Source organism: Oratosquilla oratoria, chromosome 1, assembly GCF_046742065.1.
Source record: "Oratosquilla oratoria isolate Oo_2021 chromosome 1, ASM4674206v1, whole genome shotgun sequence".
In the NCBI taxonomy this organism is placed as follows: domain Eukaryota; kingdom Metazoa; phylum Arthropoda; class Malacostraca; order Stomatopoda; family Squillidae; genus Oratosquilla; species Oratosquilla oratoria.
The window spans coordinates 58,608,835-58,622,533 of NC_134777.1; the positions used below are offsets into that span (position 1 = coordinate 58,608,835).

At 36.4% G+C, this 13,699-nt stretch overlaps 1 protein-coding gene across 1 annotated transcript in view; it reads right to left on the reverse strand.

Annotated features, from left to right (window-relative positions):
- Fbl6 (F-box and leucine-rich repeat protein 6) overlaps positions 1-13,699 on the reverse strand; it is a 64,113-nt gene that overhangs the window by 15,373 nt on the left and 35,041 nt on the right. The window contains exons 3-5 of the mRNA XM_076191695.1: positions 7,393-7,556; positions 6,280-6,452; positions 920-1,060 (exon numbers count right to left, since the gene is read on the reverse strand). Of these exons, the coding sequence (XP_076047810.1) occupies positions 920-1,060; positions 6,280-6,452; positions 7,393-7,556 (478 nt within the window). The remainder of the gene's footprint in view (positions 1-919; positions 1,061-6,279; positions 6,453-7,392; positions 7,557-13,699) is intronic.

Sequence of the window (13,699 nt, forward strand, 5' to 3'; positions counted from 1 at the left end):
CAGCAAGACAGCACATCCACAGCAAGGCCGCTTCATCTAATTGGCATCCCCTCCCTCTGTCCCCTCATATAGAAAAAGAGAAGATGGGGAGAAATCCCTTTGGGCTGCATCAAAATATCATTCACACATACTCCCTCACCTCCCATTCCCTACCCACTCCCTTCCATGCATCACAGTATCAACCATACACATCCTCCACTCAACCCTATCTTCTGTCTTCTCCCTTCCTTCCTTAACAGACATTCCCCTCTTTTCCAATGCTCCTTTTACCCCATCCATCCATCCATCTCATCCTTGGTTGCCCCCTCATGTTCACTCCCTCCACCTCTGCCTTCCTCACCTCTTTTACTAATCTTTCTTCACACATTCTTTCCATGTCCAAACCATCCCAATACTCTTTCATTAACCCTATCTCCCAGCTCCCTTTTCACTCCCCACTCTCCAACTCATTTCTCTTTCCAGCCTAGTAACCCCTACCATACTTCTCAGGCATTACATCTCACATTTAAACTCTTCTTCTCTTATGTTGTTAATTTTTTAGTAAACATAAATGACAAAGATGTGCTATGCAAACTATTAAACATTCATCATTGGCTTGGTTATGATAAATAAATGATATCTACTGATAACAGTGGGAAAAGATATGTAACACTATCAAAATGAAAGTAACCACTGTAGTATGGTCCATGTACATGACTGAAGATGAAAGGTTAAGACTGTAATATACAAAACATGAGAGAGTCTGGGAGGACTCCGACTCATATGTGGAAAAAGCAGTGATGAAAAAAAAAGGATTAATGTGTAGATGATAGTAGTGGGGAATAAACATATATAAAAGGAATGTCTTCAGGTGAGTTAAGTCTAGTCACTCTGATAGTTTTTCAGGTTTGGAAGACAGACTGAGTTGCAGCCAACTTACCGCAAAAGCATTGATGATGGTTGGCACATTGGCAAGAGTATTGTTGGCAAGTGTGAGATGAGTGAGGCGATCCCTGGTGGTGGTGGCAAAGTCCATCAGGGTTTGCTGTCCTACAGCACATCGCGGTGTGGGCTTGTGCAACTGTGGCATGCAAAGCATAATTATGAGAACCCCTACACATATTACTAACATTACAGAACTCATTAAAATTATACGCATATACCATAGGCCCTTTCCCCTTTATAAGGGAGGTGGCCAAATCAAAGTGCACAGCATCATGATCATATATACACACATTAAAAAACTCAGCATTTTGGGGATAATGGGTTGTTTGGGTTGAGAGGAATGTGGCAAGACAAAGTTCTTCCACAGCAGGGCATGACAGACAATGGTGGTTTAACCCCACCTCACTTCATCACATAGTACTCCCATCCCTATACTCATCCACACAGATGAGAAAAAATGTTCCATTAGGCTGCATTATATCTTCATTCATTCACCCCTATAATTTGCACTCTCTTCCCTGCTTGAAACATTCCTTATACAACAAAGCACCTCTTAACCTCACCCATCCTCTCAAATTCACTCTATCCACACTTTCTTTGCTACTCTTTCCTCACTTATTCTTTCCATATACACAGACCATCTTAGCACTGATCCACCCTATCTGTCAACTCCCTTCCTACCCCTGCTTTCTAACTCTTTCTAACTTTACATTTCTCACCATCTGTTCTTGTAACACCTATTATATTTCTCAAACATGTTTACTCTCTTACTCTATGCCTACCATATATTTGAAGTCTTTGCTCCATATACAGTGCCACGGATACAATCACTACATATAACCTCCTCTTTACCTTCATCCTTATTTACCTATTTCTTGTAATACTTTCCCTTCCACCTAGACATTTACTTGCTTACTTTACTCTATGGCTGACCTCCATATCCACTCCTCCTTTTAATGGCAACATCACCTCCAGATACTTAACTTTCCACTTCCTCAAGCCCCTCACTTTCCATGTTCACATTCAACCTACCACCCTCATCATTCCTTCTACATCTCATCAATTCAGTTTTGCCCACATGCACTCATAACTTTCCTCTCTCACATACTCTTCCAAATTCAGTCACCAACAGCTTCAGCCTCTCCTGAGAATCAGTGGCAAATAATGTCATCCACAATGTCACACACACAAATGAACCACTGAGCTCTCAACAGTTGTCAACTAGAGTTCCGTAGGCTACCGAATAAGACAAAAATTCTCAACAGTGCAAGGAAAGCAAGAGGCCTGGATTATATTGAGTGGGAAGGGGAGCACTTATGGTTACCTAAAATAATCTCTGTGCGGTGTTGAACGTGTCTATTTTGAGAAAATGCAAGGGAACCAAGGTAGATCAGGAGAAAATGGTGACGAGTTTGAAGTTTGATTTTAATGTCGACATAAACGCAGAGTCCTCTGGAGGCACTATACCAAAACTAAATGTAAATAGAGGCTTTGAAACTCCAAGAAGGATTGGTAGATTGCACAGCGATGACCTATTTTCTGGCTTTGGTAAGTACGAAAAAAGAAATTTGAGCCGAATCATTGACATGGAAAGGGAGATGAATCTTAACAGAAACTTATGGGAGAGAGAATTCATGGAATTAAGGAGAGATTGTGATTTTAAGGAAAGACTATTTTGAAGTAAAAAAAAGAGGTATGTGAACTAAAGAAGAATTCCGAAATAAATAACGAGTTACGTGAATTGAGGAAGGACGGGAGAGGACAGAAGACGGGTGAATGGAGAATGGTTGTATATGGATGATGTTGTGATGCATGAGGTGGAATGGGTGGGGGGATGGGGGGTGAGGTAGTATGTGTGAGCAAATTTTGACACAGCCTGAAGGGATTTTTCCCTGTCTTCTTTTATGCATGGGGGGACAGAGAGGGGGGGTTGCCGATTTAATATAAGTGGCCTTGCTGTGGATGTGATGTGTCTTGCAACACTGCTTCTGACCCAGGGCAGTGGACAAGGTGCAGGGATGACCCGTCATCCAGGAGGTGCTAAGGTAAGAGGGAGGGTGGAGGGGTGTGGAGTGTATTCAGGGATGGAATGGGTGGGAATGATTTTATGCCTTTTCCTTTTTGGCTACCTCCCTTGTAAGGGGAAAAAAGCCTTGGTATATGTATGTATGTATGTAAGTGGATTAAAAAAGGAACAATTTGAGGTTAAATGTGAAAATGTAAGGATGAAAAACAATGATACTACCAGTAGTGAGAACTCTAGTAATGAGAGGTAAATCACAAAATACAGGCAATGTCTGAAAGAATTGAAAATTTAGGTGACAAAAATTTGCAGAAGATTAAGAAATGGAATGAAAACAGAGAAAACAAAGAGACAGCTTTTAAAGAAATAGTACAATAACAGATGCAGGAAAATGCAAAGGACACAATTATTTAAGTAATCAAAGAAAAAGCATATAGGGTGTGTGATACAGTGGATAGAAAAGTGTATTGTAGTATATGGACTAAAGAAAAAACATGGTTTGGTTAGGTACTTGAGAGAGGGAAAAAAAAAAAAAAAAAAAAAAATAAGTACAAGACAATGACCAAGAAGAAGAAAAAGAAATAGAAGTATATAGATTGGGACAATATTTTAAAGAAAGAAATCGACACCTAAAGATAAAACCAAGATCACAAATGGTAGCAGAAGACATACTGGCAAAATCAGGTAAGTTAGCAGAGTGAACATTACAACAATATATGGATAAAAAGAGAAAGGAATGTTGAGGAAAGGGAGAGAAGGCACTAAGAGATGAAGCTTACCTTAAAAAAAGGCAAAAAAGAACAGACTAAAAACAAGTTCTATTAGAGTCTTAGACATGAGGTTGAGAAAATGGTACACCAAGGTAAGTGAAATGAAAGGAACAGAAAACGGGATGATGATGATGAAGAAGAAGAAAAAGAAGCAGAAGAAGAAGAAGAAGAAGAAGAAGGAAAAAAAAAAAAATAAAAAAAAAATAATAATAATAATAAATAAATAAAATAAAATTGGCCTATTCTAATATTGACGGATTAATCTCAGGATTGAGTGAACCTGTCAGAAGAAAAACCAGACATAATGGGAGTAATTATCTCAAATGACGTGTCCCCTGATAAACAGATAAACAAAATTGTTGGTGAATCTTATAACTTGCTAAGATTAATAAAGGGGGCTTTTACCTATTTAGACAAAGAAATGGTTAAAAAAAAATACTAGTCACACTAATAAGAACTAGACTAGAGTATGCTGCGACACTATGGTCAACCAGTACCAAAAAGAATATAAAGAAAATTGAACAAATCCAGAGAGCAGCCACGAAAATGGCCCCAACACTTTCAAACCTATCATATGAAGAGAGTTTGGCTAAATTGAAATTACCGACTTTAGAACAAGAAGAGAAAGAGGTGACCTACTGACCATTTACAGAATCATGAAAGGCATAGAAGTTCTTGATAGAGAGGACTTACTAAATTGAGATAAGATAAATGCAAGGGGACATGATAAGAAACTAAAAAAAGGATAGTTATACAAGAGACAAAAAAAAAAAAAAAAAAAAAAAAAAAAGGAAAAATAAAAAAAAAAAAGAAAAAGAAACAACAAAAACAAACAAAAAAAAAACAAGAACAACCAAAAAAAATAAAAAAAAAAAAAAAAAAAAAAAAAAAGATAAGATAAATACAAGGGGACATTATAAGAAACTCAAAAAGGATATTTATACAAGAGACCTTACAAAAAAAAAAAAAAAAAAAAAAACGGTGGTGGATATCTGGAACAAACTGGATAAAACAATAGTGTGTGCAAAAACTATACATGAATTTAAAAGCAGACTAGACACTGTAAGATACAAAGATGGGACACCAGTAGCATAGCTCCCCTTTCCATAGGATACACCTAGGTAAATACAAATAAAAACTGGTTCATTTCTCATGTCCTTCCATTCTCTTACAATTAATTCCAAATCCCTTCTTAGCATATGTGTTTAACTTCCTTACCACCCTATCCACATACAAATAAAAAACCATAGCAATATCACACAACCCTGTTGTAAGCCCTCATTCACCTCAAGTCACTCACTCTCTCCAACTCTGACCTTTACATATGTCCTACTACTCATGTAAAACTTGTGACTTCCTTCAAGAGATTTCCTCCTATTTTATCAAAATAAATAGTTACTCTTATATAGCAGATACTTCTTGTGCTATCACCACTATTACAAGATTACCATTAAAATTATTGCTATGAACCCATAAAATTACATGTGAATTATGATAACATCTGCATAATTGCTGCAGAACTACTGAAGTTTGGGATTCATTCCAATTCCCTTACAGTAAAAAATCAGGTATCTTGAATATTGAATTAGACTTAGTTACCATCTACTCATAACGATAGAATGCATCATTATATATCTAGGTACAGCAGCCTACAATATACAAAATAAATTTGGTATTGTAACATCACCATAAAATACATGCACATCTCAAAGGTAGCCATGCAGCCTTGAAAAATTAAGTCTTGCAAATATGTATGCATATCTACACATATCAAACTGAATGATTATACAAAAATATACCTATATATACAACCCTTTCATAAATATTGTTCATATACAACCATGTAATATGAACTTAGTTTAATCTAGACACATCTTTAAGGTTTTGTATTACCTAAATATTCTCTAAAACACATAGGAACTTCAAAGCCATGCACAATACACAATATTGTGTTTGTTGATTTGTATATTAGTCTCTGCCAAGGACACTAATTTCAAGTCAATTATTTACCAAAATGCTGAGATGGGAAGCATATTTGAATCCGTTTTATTTGTTTATGATGGGGTTTGAATTTGTTTGTCTTTCTTCATGAACTCTTTACCCCAGATGCATTTACAATGAAAACAAATAATTGTTATTCCCTCTGAGCTCCAGTAATTCTATCCTTAGCAGCTCATCTATATGACAACCTTTACTGGTTTGGAACCCATCTTCTAAATCTCCCTCCCTCCCATATATGAACAGATAAATGCAACAAGGAAGGCTGCGGAAAACTTGTATTGGGTAATTACAATAAAAGTACAGCAAGTGGAAAAATAACACAAAGTGCTGTGAAGCACTGAGTACACATGTGCATACATAATTAAAGAAACCTGACAGAATCCTTTACTAACCTGGCCAACCTTCCTACCCATAAAATCTGTAGATGTGTTTTATAGAGAACTCTCAGAAAAACCTTGAATATGAGCCTATGCTTTAAAATTAGTGAATACTAAAACTTTTTTTTTTACAGCTGCAAAATAAGTATGTTGGATTACAAATTCATAGATATAAACCACATACCCCCATAACATCTGTGAGGTCGAGGCGCTGCAGGTTAGGACATTGTGCAAGGTGGGTTTGGATGTTTTCAGAATGAATTTTGCGGCAGTAAGACAGGTTGAGACCCACTAAGGCTGGACACAGCTGGGGAATGCGGGCTAGTGTAAGGGGTGTCACAGCATCACTCCAGCCACCTGGAAGCAAAACAGTAGTATAGAATGAGTAAAGTCTTGACAATCTATGGCAAATGAAAGAGTAAATGTACAAGATTAAAAGCAGACATATACATAATTATTTACTCACCTCTCTTACTACCTTTTAATCATATCCACAAAGAGAAACAACTAAACATTTTGTTATTTAATAAATCATTCCTATATCAGACAATATCACTGATGTGTGTATCACAGTAATATAGCCAAATGGGCCTTATGCCATAGATGAGTGATTATAGCATGTTAAAAACCTTTTAACAATATATAATACACACACACACACACACACATATATATATATATATATATATATATATACACACACACACACACCGGTACATATATATATATATTGCTTCTGACCCAGGGAATGGGCAGGAGGCAAGGATGGCCCCTTCCTCTATGAGGAGCTAAGATGAGAGGAAAGCAATGGATGGTGGATAGGAGTGGAATGTGTGGCTGTGGGTATGTGCCTTGGCTGGCTACCTCCTTTATATGTATGTTTTGCCTTTCTTTTGGTTTAACTTTCTAAGAAAATCTGTGATGATGGCCCTCTTTTGAGGAAAAGATGGTAATAAGAAAATACATGGAAGCATAAAATCAATCTGTTGCTCCTGGTCTCTTGCAGATGACCCATGGCTTTTAGGGTATGTACACACAAAGTACAGGCAACAAAAATTAATTTCCCACAACCATCTACAGGCAAAACAAACATTTCTAACTTCATGAAATACTATTCAGTGGCAAATGAATGTATAATTTTCAAATGAAAAGTAAGAATAATTAATTTTCTATATGTACATTCATAAGTCTCCACTACCTAGACTACACTTATTTTTCCATCTCTCTTTTGACAAAATTCTGTTTATCTATTACTCCTCTGTCATTCCCATGCCCATGAAGGGACAACATTACTTACCCAGGTTGAGGTCTCTAACCCAAGCAAGCCTGTGTTCAAGGATCCATAGAAGCTTCTTTTCATTCCTGAACTTTGGCTTGATACGCACTGTAGCCAGATCTGCTGTGTGCCACAACCTTGGCTTTACTGCCACCTGTCGCCACAATCTACACACTCGTGAGAGTCTGAAAAGAAGAGCCACAAAACCTTTAGGTATATTATACATCCAATAAAAATCTGATGTAGAAGACATAGGTAGCAACTATATTATTATGTTAGGGCAAGTTAAATACATTTTGTTATACATATTCAAGTGAAAGAGTATCCTGCTTCACTGATGTTGAAAATGTAAAGATCTAAGGTTTATTACAAACACAAATTAATTCTGTAATATCAGTAAGAATTATGTAAGAACTAAAACTTTACTTTGTAAATACAGCATAAATTCTAGCTTATAGATACTTTAATGTCCCAAAAACCTTATCAGGACAAGACAAATAGGCAATACGAATATGTGCATTCATCTTGCTGTATTGTTCAATCATGTTAATGTCATCAATAAATCAATCTTGTGCCCCATTTCTTTCATACTGTCCTGCCTCCACATCTACTTTCATTCAACCATATCTACATTCCTTGGTTTATTTCAAACTCCAAGGATCTTTTCCATAGGAACAACCTGTAGCCCCTAGAAAGCTGGCCAGAGTCACAGGCTTGACCCAGTGATATAGCTGAGATCTTGGACCCAATCTAGGAGTCAAGTACCAACCTATGGAGTTGTACCTCAGTGAAGATGGAAGCTTTGTCTCTAGGAAATGAATGTTTTCCTCTCTCTCAAAACAGTGGCACCATATGCAGATACTTCTAGTTGTCATGTCATCATCTTTTGCTCTACTCATTATCTCATCTAACCCCTTTACTGTTATTTATGACTCACATTTGTTCTAGCTAGCATGAGGCAATTTCATTTAACAAAGGGAAACCTCTTGTGCAGTGAAATGGGTTAAACTGATTCACTCTTTCACTGTTTAGTATCAGCTATAAAAGAAACCTCCATTGCTCTGGTGTTAATATGCAATGACACCAGAAGCTGATCAGCAACAACTATTCTAATATTAAAAATATGTCTTAGCAGGGATAACAAGTGAATGAATGAGATGTAAATTCCACCCTCAAAGTCACAACCACTCAAACACCTGGCAACCAGATATCAAAAAATGATAGTCACAGACACTGCATGCATTACCTAGCGATTGGTGCAGCAACTATCAAAGAGCAGGATACTTGAACCAGCCACCTGCACCAACAAACTGACAACACTAATTTTTTCTACAATTTCTTTCAGACATTTGCATTTTGAAAGGAAATGCAAGAATCTAGAGATGACTGCATATTTCATATAATCAAATTTCACAAAATATCTCCATTGTGTGTGTGTGCGTGACCATGCACACGCACAAGAGATGTTCACTAGCCAAGCAAGAGAGTGTCACTACTTGAGGGGATGGGTGGGCACAGGTCAGGAATGGAGGTAGTTCAAGTCCAGCCTGGCAGCAAGTAATTTGTAAGGGTAATCTACATTAAACTCCCTGCTTGAAAAACCCCTACATATGGAGACAGCATCCTAACCCTCTCTGAAAGGGAAGTTTATGTTAAATTAAGTCATATATACATGCACACATCAATCAATCAGCCATTTCAAGTCTATTGCTGAACAGAGGCCTCTCTCATACCATTCATGACTTCCACGACTGTGCCCTCTGCCACATCACTCCTGCAAAATTCTCTATCTTGTCTTTCAACCTTCTGTCGGGTCTCCTTACACACTTCCCATCTTAGTAACACACTTGCTCTATTGCCCATCATTCTTCCTGCCCAATTCCACTTTCTCACTTTTACTGCCTACACAATATCTTTCCAGTCCATTCTCTTACTGAACTTGCCCTCTTCTTGTCTTTCAGTGTAATTTCCAGCACTAATCTTTCATTTCTCCTCTGTGTACACCTTAGATTTGTCTCCATATACACACAAAGATGGCACCAACACTTTCAAAATTAACATACAAAGTGTGTCCAAAATGGAACTATCAACCCTGGAACAAAGAAGAGAGAGGAGATCTACTGGACATTTACAGAATCATAAAAGGGATGGAAGTCCTTGACAGAGAAGATTTATTAAGTGGGATAAAAGGAAAACAAGAGGACATGAAAAGAAACTCAAAATGGATAGTTATAGAAGAGATCTGAATAAGAATAGTCTTCCACACAGAGTGGATGTCTGGAACAAATTGGACAAGGCAACAGTGTGTACAAAACTTTACAAGAATTTAAGAACAAACTAGATGCTGAAAGATACAAAGATGGGTCACTACTAGTATAACTCCTTTCCCATATAATACAACTAGGTAAATATATCCATATACACAAAATACTTGCTGGCCAAGCAGGATGGAGTGTCACTACTTGAGGTAGAGGTCAGGAATGGAAGAAGATCAAGCCCTGCCAGACAGCAAATTCTTAAGGCAAACTACATTAAATTTCCTGCTTCAAGAAGTTCTCTGTAAGGAGTAACCATTCTAGCCCTCTCTTAGAGGGTGGTTAGTGATGCTAAACAGAATCATACACACACACGCATGAGTATGAATGTGTGCATGTGTATTTACCTATTTGTATTATACAGGAAGGGGAGCTATGCTTGTAGTGACCCATCTTTGTATCTCGCAAAATCTAGTTTCTTAAATTTTTGTAAGGTGTTTGCACACACTACTGTTTCATCCAATTTGTTCCAGACATCCACCACTCTGTGTGGAAAACTATTTTTTTCCCCCCAGATCTCTTCTATAAATATCCTTTTTGAGTTTCTTTTCATGTCCCCTTGTTTTTCTTTTATCCCACTTTAATAAGTCTTCTAGAGCTGTCAAGGACTTCCATGCCTTTCATGATTTTGTAAATGGCCAATAGATCTCTTCTCTTCCTTGTACAAGGGTTAGTAGTTCCAGTTTAGTCAATATGTTCGTATTTCAATTTTGAAAGTGTTGGGGCCATCTTTGTCACTGCTCTTTGGATTCTATCTAATTTCGTTCCTTATATTGTTTTTTGTACTTGGTGTCCATAGTGTCACAATGTATTCCAATCTTGGTGTTATCAGTGTAACTAATATATTTTTTTTATCATTACTTTATCCAAGTAGTTAAAACCCACCTTTACTGATCTTATTAAATTGTAGGTTTCTCCGACTATTTTCTTTATATGCTTGTCTGGGGACATGTCTTTGGTGATAATTACTCCATGATCCTTTTTGGAACTAACTTTCTTTGCTTCCTTTGTACTGATTTTATATTGTCCTTGTATTATTTTTTTTACCTTTTCCAAACTCCATTATACTACATTTCTTAATATTGAAGTTCAATTCCCACTTTTGGCTCCATTCCTAGACTTTGTCCAGGTCTCTTTGTAGCGATTCAGTCTTTTTCTGTACTTTCTTTAGTATTTTTGTGTCATCTGCAAAATAGTTCATATAACATAATACACCTTCATCCATGTCATTTACATATATAGCAAACATTATTGGACCCAATACTGAACCGTGAAAGTATTTCTTCAGCTATCATTTGAGTCCTTAATATGATTTTCATTGGCCTGTAGTTTTTTCTTTTGAGTATGTACCCATCCTATGCACGTCGTCGATTTCCTACTCTAAATCCTGCCCCTTGTCCTGAACCACTTTCAGTATCTCCTTCGCAATTTCTTTCTCTTCTTTTTCTCTTTGGTATTTGTGTACATTGTATTTACCTAGTTATATTTTACAGGAAGGGGAGCTATGCTCGAGGTGTCCTGTCTTCATATCTTGTTTTATCTAGACGGTTTTTAAATTCATGTACCATTTTCACACACACACCACATTTTCATCTAACTTGTTCCAAACATCTATTACCCTGTGGGGAAAGCTGTTCTTTTTCAGGTTTCTTCGATAATTGTCTTTCTTGATTTTCTTTCTGTGTCCTCTTGTATCTCTACTATCCCATTTTATCAGGTCCTCACTATCAATAATTTCTGTCTTTCATGATTCTATAGTTATCAAGTCTCCTCTCTCTCTTCTTTGCTCTAATGTCTGTAGCTCAAGTTTTGCTAGTCTCTCATATGATAGTTCTGAGAGTGTTGGTGCCAATTTCATAATTGCTCTATGTATTCTTTCAAGTTTTGTTACACATTTTTGTATTTGGTGACTACGTCGTCGCTGCATACTCCAATTTCTTGGTCTTATCAAAGTGACTAGTAGTTTCTTCACCATTTCTTCGTCCAGGTATGTAAATACCACTTTGATTGTTCTTATAAGTTTCTCCAAAAATTTTGTTCATATGTTTCTCAGGAGACATATTATTCATAATAATGACTCCCAGGTCCTTCTCATTTTCTAATTTCTTCCTCTCCCAATTTATATGATCCCACTATTCTTTTTTTGCTTCTTCCAAATTCCATTATGCTACACTTCTTAATATTGAATTCCATCTCCCACTTCCTACTCCATTCCCATACTTTATTGAGATCACTCTGCAGTCACTCACAATCTTCTGCAGTGTTCATTTTTTTTTAAACAATTTTGCATCATCTGCAAAGAAACTCATATAACTTTCAATTCCTTTATCCATATCTTTAATATATATATATATATATATATATATATATATATATATATATATAGCAAACATTATTAGGGCCAGAACTGTTCCTTGTGGAACTCCACTAATCACTTCATCCCAATTAGAATGTTTGTCTCTTATCACCACTCTCATTTTTCTTTCATGCAAGAAGTCTTCCATCCACTTCAGCAGTTTGCCCTATATTCCTCCTGCAGTTTCTAATTTCTTTGCCAATTTCTTATGTGGCATCTTATCAAAAGTTTTTTTCAGGTCGAGAAATGCACAATCAGCCCATCCATCTCTTTCTTGTATTACATCTATTAGCCTTGAATAGAAACACATCAAGTTTGTGACGCATGATTGTCCTTGTCTAAATCCAAACTGCCTTGGATTTAGTACATTGTTTTTTTCCAAATGCCTTACCCATCTAATTTTGATCATTCTTTCACAAATTTTAGCTAACATACTTGTAAGAGAGACCGGTCTATAGTTAGTAGGGTCTTCCTTGTTTCTCCCTTTACATATTGGTACTATAATGATCTTTTCCAATCTTCTGGAACTTTTCCTTCTTTCAATGAACTGCTTATTAGACTATGTGTTTTGTCTGTTAGTTTGTTCCTGCATTCTCTAAAAATCCAGTTTGCCATTTCATCTGGTCCATGCAATTTTCTGACATTGAGATTACCCAAGTGATTCATTATTTCTTTCCTTGTTACTTCTATCTCTTTCATAGGGGGGACTTTCTCCCACTCGACATCTCTAAATTGCATGTTCTCCCTCATAAACACTGATTTAAAATGATTGTTCATAATTTCTGCCATTTCTATTTCCTCTGTGTATTCAACTCCTCCTTGTCGTAGTTTCTCTAATTCTTGTTTGTTTTTAAGTTTGTTGTTTACAAATCTATAAAATAGTTTTGGTTGATCTTTACATTTTTCTGACACCCTTTTCATATTTTCTCTTTTCTTCTCTGCGCAATTATACATATTGATTTCTGTAACTTGTATAGATTTTCCATTTTTCAGGTCTTTTGTCTTTCTTCCATTTTATCCAAGCTTTACCCCTTTTGTCTTTTAACTCCCTACATCTTTTGTTGTACCAACACTTTACATATCCTTTTTCTTGTTTTTGTCGTGGAACATACTTTTCCACTCCATTATAGATTTTTGTCAAAATATTCCATTTCTCTTCTACTGTTGTTTCCTCCTTGTGTATCCTTTCCCAGTCTGCTTTTTGAAAGAATTCTCTTATTTTATCAAAATTTGTTTTTCTATACATCAATCTTCCCTTTCTATATTGTTCTTTTTTTTCCAAGTATTTTTCCTCATTTAGTTCCAGTTCAACTAATATGTGGTCACTTTTAATTAGTGGTGTCTTGTATTCAATCTTGTCCACTATTTCAGGTTTTGATGTGATTATTAGGTCCAGTCTCAATGGTTCTTCCTCATTTCTATACCTAGTATTCTCTTGTATCCATTGTGTCATTGTATGTTCTATAATCATATCAAGTAGAACATTTCCCCATAGGTCATCTCCACCCTTCACTGTCATTTCTTCCCAGCAGATTTCTTTACAATTAAAGTCACCCATTATAACTATTCTTCCTCCATCTTCCATTATCTTGTTTAGTGTTATCCTTGTGTCTTCTAACATATTTTTGTGTTCTCTCTCTTCCCACAAAGCCATTTT